General features: G+C 41.5%; 1 protein-coding gene across 1 annotated transcript; it reads left to right on the top strand.

The window, feature by feature from the left end:
• Positions 1 to 6,880: 6,880 nt before the first annotated feature.
• On the top strand, positions 6,881 to 19,413 carry slc1a6 (solute carrier family 1 member 6). The gene is made up of 10 exons (XM_041229204.1): positions 6,881 to 7,173; positions 10,837 to 11,097; positions 11,718 to 11,855; positions 12,258 to 12,465; positions 13,048 to 13,090; positions 13,173 to 13,492; positions 14,197 to 14,430; positions 15,286 to 15,480; positions 16,051 to 16,185; positions 16,595 to 19,413. The coding sequence occupies exons 2-10, from the start codon at positions 10,881 to 10,883 to the stop codon at positions 16,791 to 16,793; spliced, it is 1,689 nt and encodes a 562-aa protein (XP_041085138.1). The 5' UTR covers positions 6,881 to 7,173; positions 10,837 to 10,880; the 3' UTR covers positions 16,794 to 19,413.
• The last annotated feature ends 167 nt before the right edge of the window (positions 19,414 to 19,580 follow it).

Raw genomic sequence — 19,580 nt, 5'->3', positions numbered from 1 at the left:
AAATCTGGGTGTAATGTTCTCTGCTGGTTGCACTTATCCCACGCTAGAGTGTCCCTTTTGATAAATAATTAATAAAGCAATATATATATATATATATATATATATATATATATATATATATATATATATATATATATATATATATATATATTTCCTGTACTTTGTCTGACCTAAAAAAAATAAACTGACCTTTCCTCCAATGTGCTAGTTTGAGTATATGTGTGTGTTTGTGTGTGTTTGTGTGTGGGTGCGTGTGTGTGCGCGTGCCTGTGTGTGCGTGTGTGTGGGTGTGTGTGTGTGTGTGTGTTTGTGTGTAGGTGTGTGTGTGTGTGTGTGTGTGTGTGCGTGCGTGTGTGTGTGCGCGTGCCTGTGTGTGTGTGTGTGTGTGTGTGTTTTTTTTTTTTATTGGAAGAAGTGAACTCTCTTTGAAGCCGGTTGGATCAGGGAGACTGTGGGGCAGATCAAAGGGACTCAGCCCTACACCAGAAAGGTCACAGGTGTGCCGATGTGTATTATTATTATACCAGGGTTCTATCCATCTTTCTGTCTGACTGTCTTTTTGGTGTCTGTATTCATCAGCATCCTTACAAGGTCAGCAACACCAGCACTCTGATGCCTGCTTATCTGTCTGCCTGTCTGGCTCGTCTGTGTTTATAAACCTTACCTACCGTCAGGTCAATTATACCAGAGCTCTGACTGTGAGCCTGTCTGTCTGTGTATTTATAAGAAGCTTATTTGCCTGTATCAGTGTCATTGTGTTTTGTGTTATAGGGCCCTGTTCACAAAGTTATAACTGTATGGGTTATTAAAAAAACAAAAAACAGTTTTCACAGTCTGTTGTTATGAGTGAGATACAGTTTGATATTCATGAAACTGTATATTTTATTCATCCTTTCTTTAAACAGCTCACACCTTTTGTGAATAGGGCCACTAATGTATATTCATAGGCTCTGTTGGCCATGCAGTGCCTTAAGAATGATGCCAGTGTTACCCACCCACAGCTCTGCCCAAGCGTATGTATAATCACAGGGAACAGTGGCATTAAGAGTCTCGTCACATGACATTCCTGGACCAATCAGGTGAATGAATGAGGTAGCTGTGAGTACAGTTTTTATCCTGTCAGCCGCCAAGCCAACAATGGAATGGACAAGAAAGAGCTTCCAATTCCGAGAGGCCGTTTGAATTGGTTAAATGTCTTCAAAATTGCTGGAATGACGTTTTACATTGAACCCCCCTTTCTCACCTTTTCAAGACATGAACAGCTGGAACGAAAGGAGCAGAAGAGTTTCGCTGTGGCGTCTGTAATTTGGGAGACATTTAATTAGACGCCTTTTTAAATAAAATGCACAGCGAGTTGTACTCCAAGATTTATCTGAAAAAGACAGTTCTGAACAGATGTATAGAATATGTGTTTCTGTTAATACAGAATACAAACAATTCGCTTAAGCCTGTACTGTATTAAAGCACTCATGACTTGCTTGGTTTTGGTGCTTTCTGGGAACTTGGTGCTGCCACAAAATTGTGATTGACATCTCTCAGCTGAAAGATAGGCAGACTGATGGCTGAAAATGAGGTGGAGAGTTCATTTACCTGGCTTAAATACTATTGGTAACTGCCAGTGATTGACACGGATGTGGGCGTGACCTCTTGATTCCAACGTTTGCTTGGCTTTTGGTGAAGGCAGCAAGGATTTTCCTGTCCGTCAAATGATCATTCCTGCAGCTGCATTGAGAATGTCCTGCCTGGATCTTTGTATAGATTTGCATTATTGACTGGATTGGAATTTCTCAGTTCTGAGATCAAACTATTCTGTGCATTGGTTAGCACCTCATTAAAAGGCCTTCTCTACTGGATGCTTTTGTCCACTGATCAAGCTAACCTTCTCAAACCTGCATTCAGGTTGTCTGTAAACACAGCTGTGCAGTATAACTTTCACCCGGCTGTTTCTTCCCTGCCAAAACGCGTCCTTTCTATGATGAACTAACTCGGATATATTGCTGACTTATATTGCTTGATTTATCTTTATGCTGGAATGTGTTTTAAATAGGACCCCCCGTTTTCAAATGCATTCTGCAATGATACCTTGCAATACACAGTGTGCATGTACAGTAAATAACACATGTTCTCATTGTTAGGACCTTTTCATATTATGTGCATGAACTGGGTTTCTCCAAGCAAGTCTATGGCATGGTTAGAGAGGTTTATAGAGGGTGGTTAAAAGTCCACGTTGGAGCAACCAAACTCAATAAAATAAGGCTAGGAAAAGGAAAAACTGACAAAAATGACTTTCTAAGTGGAATCCTCTTTCGTATCTTTCACCACTGGCAACCTGGGTTCAAATCTAAACATGGTCAATGGGCAAACAAAAGCCCTTAGGCGTCTCTAAAAAAGAGCACACTGATTGGAAGGGCAATGAGACAGCATTGATTCCCCACTACCTGTGCTACCCCTCCTCTGTAAAAAGACAGAAGACTCTCAAGTACTGCCTACCCTTTCCAAAATACGCTTGCAAGTCTAAACAAGGGAAGCGGAGTGCTAGTACTAAAAACAGTTACCAAAGCAACACAAAACAGACCACCTCCACCATCAGCCAATCAGAGTCTATCATAATATTGCTTAGATTACCTGGAAAGAATGGCATACTGTACCGCTTTTGTGTTAAAAGTCTTCTGCTGTCGTTTTTAATGCAATTTAAAATATGTATTTAAAAAAAAAAAAAAAAAAAAAACAGTTTTGGAATGGTTTGCTCTTTCAGATGTGTAACCATGGAGACAAGATTTCCCTGAGAGTAGTGTGTGAATGTGGGGGATGTTACCAGCTGGAGCTCCATAGGGAAGCATGCTTCAATCCACAGGCTGAATTGCTGGGAAAGATCCCTAGGGATGCTGGGATGAGCCCTTTTTAACCCCTGGCTCACTGGTTTAATTTGATTGCTCTGAGTTCTAGTGCTCCAGTGCTGACAGCTGATCATTTGTTAGTGTCTGTGCTTCCTGAGCCCAGAAAAAAATCATTGTGACCTTTGAACGCATTGGGTCACCAGCTTCTAGACAAGACTCAGAACTGGGCAGACACATGGCAAATTACATTTAATAAAGAAAAGTGTAAGGTACTGTACGCAGGAAATAAAAATATACATTATAAATATCATATGGGAGATACTGAAATTGGAGAAGGAATCTATGAAAAAGACCTAGGAGTTTTTGTTGACTCAGAAATGTCTTCATCTAGACAATGTGGGGAAGCTATAAAAAGGCTAACAAGCTGCTCGGATACATTGTGAAAAGTGTCGAATTTAAATCAAGGGAAGTAATGTTAAAAAACTGTACAATGCACTAGTAAGACCTCATCTTGAATATTGTGTTCAGTTCTGATCACCTCGCTATAAAAAAGATATTGCTGTTCTAGAAAGAGTGCAAAGAAGAGCGACCAGAATTATTCCAGGCTTAAAAGGCATGTCATATGCAGACAGGCTAAAAGAATTCAATCTGTTCAGTCTTGAACAAAGAAGACTTCGTGGCGACCTAATTCAAGCATTCAAAATTCTAAAAGGTATTGACAGTGTCTACCCAAGGGATTCTTTTTTAGCCTGAAAAAAGAAACAAGGACCAGGGGTCACAAATGGAGATTAGACAAAGGGGCATTCAGAACAGAAAATAGGAGGCACTTTTTTACACAGAGAATTGTGAGGGTCTGGAATCAATTCCCCAGTAATGTTGTTGAAGCTGACACCCTGGGATCCTTCAAGAAGCTGCTTGATGAGATTCTGGGATCAATAAGCTACTAACAACCAAACGAGCAAGATGGGCCGAATGGCCTCCTCTCGTTTGTAAACTTTCTTATGTTCTTATGTTCTATACCAACGCTCCTCAAAATGTGCATGTGGGCAAATGTGTGTCCATCTGATGTCATTTAAATTTTGCATTGTAGAACATGCCTTTGTACATATGAGAAAAACACAAATGTGCTCCATGGCCAAAAAAACGTTGACATTGCAAACACAGTTTGAAACTACACTGTAAATACCATATAACCACATGTGCATATTACTGCAGTGTAGTTTGGCATTTAGGTGACCGCCAACTGCCTTAAATAAAACCACATTTTAATAATATCTTCATTTTTACATTACGTTAACCATTTACTGTCTGTATATGCAAAATCCTGATTCCTCATTTACTTCATGGTGCTAATGAGTCCAGAAGTCCCAGTGATAATATTCATCAAGCTTATCTCTGATACAGCAGCTACAGACTGATGCATGATCTCTGCATATTCCATGTTGCAGACTCTACTGTCCTTTTAGCTGACGAATGGGCTTGTCCCCAATAAGCCACGGCTTTAACAAAATCTGAAATGTCCAGTGCCTATTAATGTCTGTGCACTTGACCTAGCCAAGCAGTGAATTCAATTTTGCACAGATCAGGTACAGAGTACTGTCTCCCCACTCCCCTCCCCATCTCGTGCCTCCTCACTCCCCTCCCCAGCTAGTGCCTCCTCACTCCCCTCCCCTTTTGCCCTTTTTCTTATTGGCTTAGGCTACAGCATGCAATTCTATAAATAAAATTTAATATTTCAGGCATGCTAGTTGATGTTTATGACTAAACTTAAGACTAGGCGTTGTACAGTATGAGTTGTTGATGGACACTCACCATACACCGCTGCTGTTGAGCCAAAAGAAACTAACACTGTGTCTCAGTTTTGCCATTACAGTAGTTCAAGCGAATAGCAATTGTCTTATTCACTGGTAGGCAGCCAGACTATACCGCCAGGCCATAAACTATGCAGCATGCCAACTGCAACATGTGGAGCTCAGAGCTTCTATCAGAAGCTGGATTACCACTGTCACCACAGAACTTTGCATGACCCTCAGTGCATTCTGCTGGGCATCGCTTAACCAAGAGGCGCCGTGCAGTGAAGTGGATCAACGGGAGCTTCATCCAGAACAGGCAGGTATTTCATTATTAGTAGTAGCATTGAAAATGAACATGTATGCAGTCAGTGTCAATGAAGATGACATTTAGATGGACAGAGCGATAGATAACTACTGTACAATCTCAGAAGCAGAAGCACGGGATTAACTTTCGCTTCAAAGGTTGGGGGAGAGGGCAGGAATGGTTGCTAGGTTGCCATGGTAATAATGGTTTGTAGTTAGGATTTTTAGTTCAGCAATGCTGTAATAAAGGGCAGCATTTACAAGATCTAGATGGATAGATGGACAAACAGAGAGATAGAGAGAGAGGGGGGGAGAAATAGATATAGACAGATATATGTAGACAGATAGACAGAGACTGGCAGATTGACAGGCAGAATGAGGAGAGCATGTTAAATGCAATTATCCAGCAGGTTTGGTGAATGCGTTTTTGTGTGTGGGTGATCTGTGTTGATCAGTCTTGTTCTCTTAAATGAAGGGCTGTGGGTTTATTTGACAGTGCCTCGTTAGGCACACACGCGTCATTAAAAGGCAACCTGCCGCGGGAGAGAATCCTGTCGCTAAGAAACAGCGACAGTGCTTTAACCCTGCAGCTGCTTTATACACAGTCTGGGGAATGAATGGGAAACACTGCGATTAATATACATTCAAACTCAGGTCAGGACGGGAATAGTCTCAATAACGCCACCCTACAACTGGCTAGCTTGCAACATTGCAGGCTTGTTTACCCCCAGGTTTGTAATGCATTTAGCGATGTTAATAAGAGGATCAATACCAACATATGCCGGATTAATAAACAGAGCGCACCTGTTTGGATTATTAAAATAAATACTGGATATTATCCCATTATAAAACTGTATGAAAAGTAAGTGCCAGGTAATCATTTTAACGTTGTGTTAATGTTTACCACTGCTTGGGAAAAATCCAATCCCGCTTCTCCTGGACAACGTGCAGTTTTGGTCGCCTTTGCTCTCGTGGAACGCAGTTGGAAACGCTTTCAGAATTTTAATGGAAGATAATGCACCAGCCTGTTATGCAGATTGATCACCAGCAATCGTGATTTGGAGAAAAGCTGTAGGAGGATGCATGGGCAGATATGCATAGATAGAGCGATACAGTTTCCCCCAGAGAAGCAGCGGCAAAGCCATGACTTGAACCATTCCACGCAAAAAAAACATGTGTGCCTGAGGTTGCCATGTTAATAGGGACAGAAGGTGGAGCCTTTCACCTCCTGGCCCCCGGCTCTCTTCCCACTCAGTTCAGCCATGTGCTAGCTTAATGCAAGCGGGACATAAAATTAGAAACACCTGCCACATCACTGTCAATTGGTTGTTGTCTTGACTGCCAGGGCAGCTCGGATTCTAGGTGTCCACCTGTCTAGAAGTTGCAGCAGAGTTCTTTAGAATGGCTAATTATTCAAGAATAAGTACAGTATTTGGTTTAGTCAACTGATTTGCTATCTTGACTATTACTGACTTGCAGCAGAGAGATGCAGCTTTTATATATCGTTCAAAAAAAGTTGTGTAAGGGCTTGAATTGCCTGTGACATCAAATGAATGGGTTCCTAATATTACAGCAAAGGCTGCAGTTAATAAACGATAGTATTCATAAAGCCTTTCTAGACAGTCCTTTCATGAACGGCAAACTGTATTTTATTCATGAAAACAGACTAATATGGTCTACACACGCCTATATGTAATGTAATATCCTAAAGCTGTAAGGAACCACTTTTGAAAATGCACGTTGCAATGGCAAATGATGTAGTCATCTGTAAATGTATTCTAATTGTGAAGTCGGGCTGGGATGAATACTAACCAGACTGAAGTGGGAATTTGAGTATGTAATTGTAAATGTTGCTCCGTATCACGTCATTATTGCATGCTGACCTCCTACAAGATTGGAACAACGTTAACAAAGCTCGTTCCCATACTATTACAATGTCTGCAGCGCGCACGCGGAGAGACGGCAGGTGTCTTTCCCTGCGCGGAGATTCTAAAGGGTTTCTTCAAATTCTCTTCTCTTTGTACGCGCCGCTCCTTTACGAGACGTTTTCTATCGAGAGCTGGGGTATCTTCTTTCAAAAAGATGCAAAACTCAGAAATAGTTTATTTTTAATATTATTACAAGCAATTACTGGAAGTTCCCTTTGAGTTGGAGTTGGAGAAGGATTTTCTAAGAAAAAAGAAAACAGAACTAAACCAAATCCTGACAGACTGCTTCTGGGACGTTTGAATACAGAGACTGTAAGTAAATACAAATATATATATATATATTAGATTATAACAACCATTCGAAAGTCGTTTCATAAACTTGTTTCTTTCAATATCAGCTATAGTAAAATAGAGAATTGCTAATTACGGTAAGGAATTCCATTTTTTAAAAGCTAAAAAAAGCCTCGAAGACGTGGACGGTTGAAATTCACCTGCCAACATGGTTCTGGACAGTTTACCAGTGAGACTGCTAGTTCATTCTGCCGTTCCCCTTTCTGAAAATGTGCATTTACCAAGGTTTGCCACGGCCATTATTATTATTATTATTATTATTATTATTATTATTTATTATTATTATTATTATTATTATTATTTACCATGCTTGCCTTTACATGCTTCTCCATGCTTTACTGTGCTTTATTACACTTTACTGTGCTTTTACCACGGTCAACTTTATTAAAGGGAACTTGCATGTGAAATAACTTCTCAATTACCTTATTGTAACAGTGCAACCATATGTTGATTGACAGTAAACTCCAAAGAATGCCTGGAAAATCTGAAGTGTTGAGGATGCAATGTACAGCACATTGCCACCTCACCAGTCCTTGAACCATCAGTCACAGAGTGAGTGACCCCACACTGAGGGACTTCCTTCCAGCAGGGTTCCTATTCATTCCCAGAGATCTAAGCAGGGCTTAATGTACAGTAGGTCCCTATGTAGTGTTTGTGATTGGGATACCTGGCCATGTGCAGAACCTGGCTTTACAGTTGTGACCTATGCATTTACAGGGCTTTATTTACCATGGACATAGTGTGTGTGTGCGTGTCTGTGTGTGCATGAGTGCATGAGTGTGTGTGTGTGTGTGTGTGTGTGTGTGTGTGTGTGTGTGTGTGTGTGTGTGTGTGTGTTTATTTAACCTGTGATTTGCCATGAAGTATTTTATTGAGTTAGAGTTAGCCATTCCTGCCTGTAGACTGAAACATCTTTCAGGTCTTTCATACTCCTTGTGCAATAAACTCATAAAAGGTCACTAAATTGAATTTACTGTATAGCACTTGTAATGACAAGTTAGTAAATAGTTTTCTATCGCTCTGTTCAAAACGTTAAGTATTTCATTTTTGATATTCGTGAAACTGCTCTAGACTGTCAATGGCTTCTTTAACAACGATTATAGAGCACTTTTTGTGATTTTGATCTTGCTTAATTAATATTGCTTATCGATTCCTAATCAAAGATGAAACGTGTTCAAGATGTTCCCCACGTGATCTGTCCTGAAAACGTATGGACATTTCAAATGTTCTGAGTGCTGTGGGGAAAAATCGCACACGATATGTCCTTTGTAGCGCGAGTCTATGGCGTCCAATTTCCAGACAAAATTGAATGCCACCCAAAGAACTGTGAATAACACATTCAATGGCTCTGTATTCTTCATCTGAAGAGCAGTATTAAATATACAGCAGCACACTTCTCATCCCAGTGTGGTAGTGTTGGGGGGTGCTGGGTGAGCCCCAGGGCTGTGGGACTGGTTGTATTGGGGGGGGGGGTTCAGCGGCGTCTGGGCCACGGCCCAGTTACTTTGTTGTCATGTGCCCAGCATGTGTTCTCCAGGAGAGGAACTGGATGGCTCTCTTGAAGGTCAGGGGAGAGCGATGCGAGAGTCCTTTCATGTCTGGCAGGCTATCAGGGCTGAGCAGAGGTGCCAGGTCTCAGTTTGGCTCAAGTCCCTCTGACTGAAGGAAACCACTGCAGGATTATTAGAGTTCAGTGGGAACTGGGGAGCACAGGAAACTGGAACCATGAGTGGTGAGTACCCAGGGCTTGGGAGCTGGCACCACTATAGCAGATTGATCAGTGTTTTAAGGCCCAATTCAGAAAACTTTTTTAAGGAATGTTTCAAGGAATGTTTTAAGGAATTTTGTTAAGGAATTTTGTTAATGTTTTTTAATGCCCATTTTGATTCATTAAATCAGGTTTGCGGATGGCTCAGCTCATTCAGTGGTTCAAAGGAACTGGAATCACAAACACAGCCGACCGTCAAAAATAGATATGTGAAAACTGTAGACCATCATTTTAACCTATCATGGGAGAGCTGCTAAATGTAACTCAAATACTGGTCCAGCCACGTTGTTGGAGAACACCCTCACAGGCCACCTGTTGCCAATAGGCAGGAACCCCATTTGGAGCACCGGCAGGTCAATGCTTGTTATCTGCAAAGGGTCACAATGAAAAGCTCTTCTGCCTGTGTTTGCCAGCCGTCAGCTGGCATCTCAAGCCACTCTGTTCTCACTCCCACAGCCTGGGTTCCAACCTGTCTCAGGTCACAGGTGACATGAATTTGGTGGTCTCGACATTTTGCTCTGTTTTGAATTCATTTTCAATGCATTTTCTACTATTACCGCATATCACCTGTGTGTCTGTGGCTGAGATATTGATGCATATTTAATACCACCCCTGAATGCATGAAACAGAATTTCGAATGACTGTCAGTGTGTTTTTTTCTCCACCATAGAAACACAGTGTACCTCACTGAATCATTAATTGGACCCCCACCAGTGCTAGATAAGCTGTCGAGCTGCATGAAATATTTTGTAATTGGTAGGGAATGGCTTTTGATTCCAACCACCGCTGCAGTTATTATAAATGATGTCTTTTCTTGCATTGAATTGCTCAAATTCACAGTCGCTATCACACAGAACATTGCAGTTATGCGCTGTTTCTCATTTCCAGTCGAGATTACGCACACCTGTTTTTCTCCCAATTTGTGGTATTGCTTGGCATGTCGAAAAATATGGGGGGGGGCTGATCAACATTTCCAATCTGTCTTAGCTCGTACTGTTTGTTAGAAACACTGAAATTGTGAAAGTTCTCTAAGAATTCCTCAGAAAGCTAATGACGCTTCTTTGAAAATGGCTCCCTGTATGTCATGGGTGATTCGAGATCAGGCAGTGACATCTTTGTTCGTCTTTCCTCGGCAGTCAGTCAAGTTGCTGTTTGTGTACTCAGGTAGTCACGTCTTTTGTTGGCAATTTTAAAACACTGTACTGTACTCGAATTGAAAATGCAGGCTATTTTTGAGAAGCAAAAAATGGTTAAAAAGTGCATCTTAAATTGAAAGGAATACGCTATTCTCGGAAGATTGGTGATCTGTTTTATAAGGTTCTGGCTCTCTCGTATGTATTGTAATGGGTCCCGTTTGAAGCTATCCTGAACAAAGATATTCCCAAAACCCAAATCATCCCAGCTGTTTGACTTGGCTTGTGCACTCCAGTAACCACCCTTAATGAACACCTCTAGTAATATGTAGACACTACAACTAGGACCAAAAGTTTTGTATCACCCTATAGAATTAACGCTTCATACAGGTGAATGAAACCTGCTGAATAATGTTACGTTAACATATTGAATTACACACCGCTTTCTAGTTTTCCATAAATCTAATATGAAATACTGTACTGCAATTATGGCTTCCAGTAGACTTTTGCCATGTCATTTTGCAGTTTCTTTGATTACATGATGTTAAATACACAAAAGATCTAAATTATGTTCATATAGTTTTGTTATTTTATTATGTCGCAATCCTAAAATTCTAGGTGATGCAAAACTTTTGGCCGTGGCTGTATAAATCCATCCTCAGTTGAAAACCCCGACTCAAGGGGGCGGCTTGTTTGACTGCGTGTGTGCTCCTCTCTCCTTAGTCTCGCACGAGTCGTGTCTGCTTGACCAAGTGCTGGATCTGATTATGAATGAGAGTCAGACCCACTCCAACAGCCATTTCCTAGACGAAGACGCAGGCAAGTGCCGGATCTCCGAGAGTGGCGTGCAGCGCTTCCAGAAAGCCATGCAGAAGCAGGCGAGCCGAGCTCAGAAGAGGATGAGCTCCGTCACGAGAGAGAGCGTCAGGAACTTCCTCAAGAGGAACGCCTTTGTGCTCCTCACTGTGGCGGCCGTGGTGCTGGGTAATGGGAGCCTGTGTGACGTTCGCGGTGGAGGGGGGTGGGGGGGGGGTGTTGGTGGTGGTTACACAGCTCTTCATGAGAGCAGAAGAAATGACAGGAACCTTTTGAATTTTCTGAACAAGGAATGCATTTGCCAGCAAAGCTTTTTAGTGCAGCCAACATGGGGTTTCCTGGTCATAAAAACAAGCTTAGTGCCTTCAATCTAATTAACATCTATACATTACAGCATAGGTGTAATTTACACCAGGGGAGGGACATGCGTGGGTGCGTATCTCATGAGTATCTCAGTATTCACCAGCACTGCAGCTTCTATTGAGGCAAACATGAGATTAACATGAGGTCACCAATAAAATACAGTCAAATACAGAATTAACCAGTACCAGCAGTGAAATTCTGATTCATCAAAGCTACATGTGCTACATTTCGCTTGTTAATTTGTAGCCCCAAAGGAAACGCAGCATCTGATTGTTATATATTTTTTTTGTATGGGGCACAGTAGCCGCTGCACAAAGTCTTTCACACGTTTCATCAAGTAACATTCAGCACACAAGGATCAGGATCACCAAATCAATGAAGTCTGGACTTTTCTATATTTGCTTTATTTGTTTATTTATTTTTAGGTGTGGCGTTAGGCTTCGGTCTGCGCCGGTACGACATGTCCCTAAGGGAGATTAAGTATTTCTCCTTCCCCGGAGAGCTGCTCATGAGGATGCTGAAAATGCTGGTCCTGCCTCTCATTGTTTCCAGCCTTGTGACCGGTGAGGCTGGAATTATTTTAGACAAAGTGCTATTTCCTGTGGAGACGGGGTGAGGTTTCTCAGTAAATTAAGCAGCTAATAAAGCCATAAGCACAGCCTGCATGCAATCTCATTTATGGCTTTGCTATAGCTATGTAGTTGTCTACGGAGCCACATCCTTTACTGCAGGAAACATTGCATTTCATATGAATTTTAAAGTTGTCTTTGGGTGTCAATTTGATGTTAATGGGACACTTCTGGTTCCTCCAATGCAGGGGTGTGCAAAGCTAGTCCTTCCACTGCTGGTCTTTGTTCCAGCCCTGTTTACTGTTATCTCATGTTACCTGTTAATCTTGGAGTGGAATGGCCCTCCAGGACTGGGATTGGACTCCCTTGCACTAATGCAGTCTGTCTGTCCTCCAGGGATGTCTTCTCTAGATAGCAGGGCGTCGGGGAAGATGGGCATGCAAGCCATAGTTTACTACATGGTGACCACCTTCATTGCCGTGTTCATTGGCATCATCATGGTGATGATTATCCGGCCTGGAGGGGGGCACAGGGACAGCCCTGTCCCGACAGAGAACAAGACAGAGCAGATCCAAGCTGTGGACGCCTTCCTGGACCTCATTCGGTCAGCAGTGGCTTCGTGCTTTCTTTTAAGACATGTTCTTTACAAACAGTCGCAAGGCACCCATTTATTAAACCTTTATTTAGTCAGGAAAGTCCTGTTGAGGTTTTTCAAGGGAGACCTGGTCAAGAAGGTAGCATTCAATAAACAAAAAAAAAACACACACACACTCAATGAGCACAATCAATACAGACAAGATCATTTAATTGCAGGAAATGATTTAGGAGCACCAAAGCAAAAACATGCCTAAAACACCATAGATGTCAACTGAATGCCTTTTTTCAAAATACGAACACTAGGAATGGAAAAACTTGGAACAGTCTGAGATCTAAGAGCAGAAATACCCCTAGAGGTAATTAACAATTTATTAAGGTGATTTGGGGTTTTGCCAAGGACAGCCTTATAAACAATGACGTAGTAGAGCTTCAAACCAGCCACTCCATATAAATCACAATGATGAGCAGAATAGCCCAGGATGGTTATAAACCTGTACAGAGGCGAAATATTTACAGAAAACAGTACAATGTAAACACAGACTGCTATTTGACGATGTTTCTGTCCCTGCTCCCCCCCCCCCCCCCACAGGAATATGTTCCCTCCAAACCTGGTGGAAGCTTGTTTCAAACAGGTAAGAATCTTAACACGTCTGTAGAAGCACCAGTTTGCCGCATCTAGAAGAAAGCTAAACTATATCTCTGCGTCTGTTTCAGTACAAGACCCAGTATACCAAGAGGCTTGTCAAGAGGAACGTCACGACAGCAGCAAATTTCACCGATGACACAAACGCCACTGAGTCGTCCGTCCTGGCTAATATCAGCCAGGCCATCCAGACCCTGCAGGAGACCATCACAATGGAGGAGGCGGTGCCTGGGCCAGGCTCCTCCAATGGGGTGAATGCGCTGGGGCTGGTGGCGTTCTCCATGTGCTTCGGCCTGGTAATTGGGAAAATGAAACAGAAAGGCCAGGCACTGCTGGAGTTCTTTGATTGTCTCAATGAGGCTATTATGAGACTGGTGGCAATCATCATATGGTAAGCATTCTTCAGCTTATCTACCTAGAAACGGAAGAGTCCGCTGGGACGTATGTTCAAAGCATTCCCTCACGGTCTTTACTCCTGCTGTGGATTATTTTACTTAGTTGTTAGGTTCAAGTTTTGTAAAGTTAGAAGTTAGCAGATGTTTTTTTTTTCTTTCAAAAAATAGGAGTTAATTAAAGGCTGTAGGAAATGCTTTGAAAATACTGCTCGCTGTGCAGAATGAAGCTGTTTGTGGGAGAATGTTAACCATTGAGATTTCAATGAGCTCCACCTGGTTAACGGATATTTAGGTTGAAACAGTGTTAGTACAGCCCTGGCCACAAGTTTAGCATCACCCTATAGAATTAACTAGTTTTGCTTCATAAAGTCGAATGAAAACCTGCTGAACAATGTTAACATATTGAATTACACACCGCTTTGTAGTTTAAGCCTGATATCTGCTATTATCTGCTGTGTTGCTGCTACTGTCTCACGTATTATGTTACTATCATGTATTCTGCACTTTTCATGGTATTTAACGAATTATGCAATTTTTTTTTTACTGTATATCATGTATGATGCATTTCTCTATTTAAAGTATTATGAATTTTCTTGTTATCTTGTAAAGCACTTTACGAGGGTGATGCACTATGAAAGGCGCTATATAAAATTGATTGAATTGCTTTTGATTTGGTTGTGACTTGCACGGCTCCTCTCAGGTACGCTCCTGTAGGGATCATGTTCCTGATCTCTGGGAAGGTCCTGGAGATGAAGGATTTGGCTCAGATGGGCGGACAGCTGGGGATGTACACTGTCACGGTGATCGTGGGGCTGCTGATCCACGCCTTGTTTGTGCTTCCACTGCTCTACTTCATCGTCACGCGCAAGAACCCCTACCTGTTCATCGGGGGGCTACTGCAAGCACTCATCACCGCCCTGGGGACATCATCAAGGTAAAACAGCCCTGAACCCTCACACTGCGGGTTCTCAGAGCTTCTGCTACCACCTTAAAATAAATACAATAGCACACATTAGAGCTTTGGTAACATTTCAATAGGCCTGCTATATACAGCTCTGGCCAAAAGTTTTGCATCACCTGGAATTTTAGGACTGAGACATAAAAAAAAAAAAAAAAAAACTACTACAAAATGGTATTGCAAAAAGTCTACCGGAAGCCATAACACTAGTTCAGTATTTCAAATTTGATTTTGAAATGTCACATTTTTCGATTCCGTTAACAATATGGAAAACTACAAAGAGGTATGTAATTCAATATGTTAACAAACATTATACGTTAGCGTTTGACTTAATGGAGCTAAATTAGTTCATTCTATAGGATGGTGCAAAACTTTTCGCCATAGCTGTATGCTCCTCGACTCATTTCGAAGTTCATTCAGCTTCTTATTGGCAAACACTTGAATCTTTCTTGTCTTGTACCCAGAGAGACATGCAGGTCCATGCAATGATTGAGTCTGTTGAGATCCTTTTGTGCGAGGGACTGTTTATAATTTAAACACATTGCAGCACGCAAAGATACCGAGGTCAGAGGGTCCAAATGAGTGAGTGATTTGGGAATGCTCCTTTTAAGCTGTTGTTTTCTTTCTTTCAGTAGGGAGACTGCTAGAATTGATGCCCAATGCATTCCTGAAATGCTTCCAAGGCTCATGCCAAATGACACATTTCTGAGTGCATTCTACACTACTTAACATGGCTTTTAAAAAGCTATTTTCAGCCCTCTTTCGATCAGTCCAGTCTGTCGAAGTGAGGCTATAGGCTCCTTGTAAACCCGGGTGTGTTGTGTGTTCCAGCTCAGCAACGCTCCCCATCACTTTCCGGTGCCTGGAGGAGAATAACAAAGTGGACAAGCGCGTGACGAGGTTCGTCCTGCCCGTGGGCGCAACCATCAACATGGACGGCACCGCGCTCTATGAGGCCGTGGCCGCCATCTTCATCGCTCAGGTCAATCACATGGAGCTTAACTTCGGACAGATCATAACCATCAGGTAACCCGGAAGCACTGTGGAAATCAGGATCTTGCACAGCTAGGGCTAAACGTTTTGCATTGAGACATAATTTAAATTTAAAAAAAGCTATAGGAACATAATTTAGATCTGTTATTTAACATTGCGTAATCAAAGAAAGTATTGAATGATATCGCAAAAGTTTACTGGAAGCCATAATAGTAGTACAGTATTTCATGTTAAAGTTTGAAATGTCACATTAACAAAACTTTTGGCCATAGCTGTAGTGTGGTTCTGTAGCTCTACTGGGTACCCCCTCGACAGTCCAATGTGACATCACTCTTCAATATGACATCACCAGTAAAAAAGATTCTACTAGTGATCAGGCCACCAGAGTGATTGCAGATTGTTTTTAGATGAAGAAAGCTAAGTGAAAACCACTTTTTAAAGCTTTGTTCATAGCGTAGACTCCAGTGAGGAAAGTCTAGTGCGTTTCATCACCAGTATATTACATTCAGCAGATTTTTTAAAAGGGTTATTCTGACTGAGGATTATTCTGACTGTGCTTGCGTTTTTTTTTTTTTTTTGTTTGTTTGTTTGTTTTTTTCTTAGTATCACGGCAACAGCAGCCAGCATTGGGGCTGCGGGGATCCCTCAAGCTGGTCTGGTAACCATGGTGATCGTATTGACATCGGTGGGACTGCCTACTGAGGACATCACCCTAATCCTCGCGGTGGATTGGTTCCTGTAAGTTCTCTTGATGTCACTGTGGCCTCAGCTTGGTTAAGGATGCCCATGTGAGTTTTCTTGATTTGAAATACTTCAGCAGTTTTACATCAGGAAGTAGCTTCCCATACAGCACCCAGCCTGAATGGATTTCATTATTTAAATCCTTAACACAGCTGGGTTATTGTATAATTTGAAAAAAAAAAACAACATCTTTAAACATCTTTATGTTCACCAAACTTAATCCTTAGTCAGACAATTTTTACACTATCAAAAAACAGCTAGTTTCGCGCAAAAGGACCCTAATGAAGGCACAGCGGTGATATACATTATGAATTTGCAATCTGTTTAATTTCAATAGATATGCTCCTGTTCATTATTAAATGAATCCCAAAAAAAGTGCTTCAGCCTAAAGCTGTGTCCATTGTAGGGACCGCCTGAGGACCACCACTAACGTCCTGGGGGACTCGCTCGGCGCCGGCATCGTGGAGCACCTCTCCCGGCAAGAACTGCAGACCCAGGACACCGAGATCAGCAACTCGGTCATCGAGGAGAATGAGAAGCCTTATCAGCTGATCTGCCAGGACAACGACACCCAGAAACACCGCAACAGCGATACCATGATGTGAGGCTCTGCCGTCGGGAGCAGCAACACCCAGCCCCTGTCACAAGCAAGCAGAACAACACCCAACACACCCTGCGGGGAAGGCTGTGCCTGTCTGACAGATCCCAGACTACCCTTAGGGGTTGGATTGTGGCTGACCATTCCGCTCCATGTCCTGAAAGTATTAAATGAAATCATTGTTCCATATGCATTTTAAAACTGTAGTAAAACTAAAAGAAACCAAGATCCATTCTCAACGTCTTAAATAACATAACGAAGGGGCCCGGTTAGAAGGAGGCTGGAATGGATTGAAACCCGCAAGCTGGTATCCCAGGTCCCGGTGTTTTTAGATCCTTGCTGTACTCAGTGAAATGAACCTCTGGCAAAGGGAAGGGCTGTGTTATTTAGTACATTTTGCTATTTAGAAGTATCTCTTTACTGTAGTAGACGCACTGTTAAAATAAGTTAGAGCAAGTTCGCCATCTAGTGGACAATCAAAGGTATTGTAAGGGTTTTGTCAAAACCACTGAAAAAGAGGACTACTATACTGCTGCTTTAGTTCATCACTTTACATCTTTATCAAACCCAAAATATTAGACTTTTTGAGCAGAGGGAAGAATGAACTCAAATCACACAATTTCACTTAATACATTGGATTACTTCTTATGTTTTGTTTTTTTTTTAGATGTTTTCTTTACAATGTACTCTGTTTTGGTTTACTGTAATAGAAAAAAAGGATATTTAAAAAAAAAAAAACTGTACTTTCGTAATGTCTAAAAAGTTTGCTGTATTGCTCTTGATATACGTTTAAATGGTCTCGTCAAAATGAAATGTTACCATGGCTCCTGATTCATTTATTTTAACTAAAAGATGGACATTACTGTTCTGTTCCATTTAGAAAGAAAATGTATTTATTATATATCTTTCTATAGCTTTTACATTGCAGAAGTGAGGTTGTGGTGCTGGTCTGTCTCTATCTGAAGAGCAATAGAGTCTTTTATCTGTTACTTCGCTAGTTTGAGCCTCTGTTTGAAATGATATACACTGGCTGTGATTTTTCTTTTTTTAACTTTTAAGACTAAGGTAATTTTTTCTGTCAAAGTCCTTGCTCCTTCTCTTGCATGGCTGAGGCGATGCTGCAGCCCTATCTTATTCATTTAAGTGAATTGCATGATTGGCTTGTGTTCCGTTTTTCAGAGAACCTGTTTTGTAATTTTAATAGATTTGTATTTGTATTGTGTAACAGTTTACTGAAGTAGTTTTGGATGTATGGCTGTATATCTATGTGTATATATGTATACACTGTATATAGCACTAAGACATGTGGTAGATGCGTTGTGTTTAAGTCACCAGCAGATATTGCTGTTGGTCATGTATACCAGCTGATTAATCAGGCTTCTTTTAAACTGCATGCTTATTGCTGTATTAAGAGGGCTCTTTACCTACAAAAGTCATTTCCCCAGTCCCACGAAAAGCGTGCTCTGGGTTTCTCGTCTCGGCATCCTGTTTACAGGGTTATCTGCAAACTGTTCTATTTTTTTTTAACTGAGCAGACATCTGTTTCATTTTTTAAAAAAGCATAACACTTTTTTTTTTTTTTTTTTTAAATCTTGATTTTCCTTCTACCGGGATCTTCCTTCTAGGATCTACTGTTATTTATTTTATTTGTGTGTTTAAGTTATTTTGAGCGAAATGACATTGCAGTTGTGTCGGCGTGTGATTGCATTCTACCAGTCCTCGACTGTTTCTGATGCGCAGCGTCTGTCATGGTTTTCAGTTTCACAGCAGAAGGATGAATAGCAGGCAGGATGTGACATGGGGCTTGTTTGTGGAGACACTGGACCAGGTGTTGCAGACTCGTGGCTTAGTTGTGTGTGGGGGGGTGTGTGGATGTAGAAATGAAATCGAGGGTAGTCTGTACTAATGAAGGGATTTGGCTGGCTACTGTATAAAGAAGGCTGATGGGCAATGCTCCTAGTCATGAGTGGATTATTTTTCCTAATCCATTTATTTACTCAGTAGGGTGGGATATCCTACAGTATGTATAGAATAGGGGCTACATCCTGTGCAGACTGGCTATGGGTGTAAAAGCAATGCACTCCCTGACATTACAGACAACAGTTTTACATCAACTTTTTAACAAACTGCTCAATATGGCCAGTGGCATGGAGTGACTGTCTACCCTCTATCTACAGTAACCAAAACCAACATTTCAAATTCCTGATGCATATATTGCCTTATTGACTATTTATCAAAAGGGACACTCTAGCGTGGGTTAAGCACAACCAGCAGGGAACATTACATCCAGATTTTTTTTTTAAATACATTTCATGGAATGAAAATATTGAAACTGTTGCCTCTGTAACCATGGCAACAAAGGCTGCTGCATCTCGATTAAAAAAAAAAAAACTTAAAAAAAAAAAATTCTTACTGATTTAATTTGTCTGAAGTAGCAGGCAGTATGGCAGCTCTCCCTTGCACTCCAGGGTTACTGTTTAGAGCTGAAAGACCTTCACAATTGGTATTGGCTATTTGTTTTGCTTGTTTTACTATTTTTGGGGGTCCACATTGGTCTATATGACTTTGAGTTTTAAATTGTATTATTGAGTGCCGACTTTATTATGTAGAGTGAAAATAAATGACAATAAATGGCTTTGAACTTATTGCTGCCAGATTTATTACAATTTTGAGCCTGGACACTCAGGTAACTGCTCAGGCTGAAGGTGCCGTCACTCTCCTTGGACGGGAGGCTTCCCCCAGTCAAGGTGGCCCCACACGCTGTCCAGCTCAGGCCAGCAAACACCTTGGACAG

The sequence above is a fragment of the Polyodon spathula genome, chromosome 26 (assembly GCF_017654505.1).
Source record: "Polyodon spathula isolate WHYD16114869_AA chromosome 26, ASM1765450v1, whole genome shotgun sequence".
Taxonomy (NCBI): domain Eukaryota; kingdom Metazoa; phylum Chordata; class Actinopteri; order Acipenseriformes; family Polyodontidae; genus Polyodon; species Polyodon spathula.
Note: the sequence above shows the minus strand (reverse complement) of the source record. Positions and strands in the feature narration are given on the sequence as shown.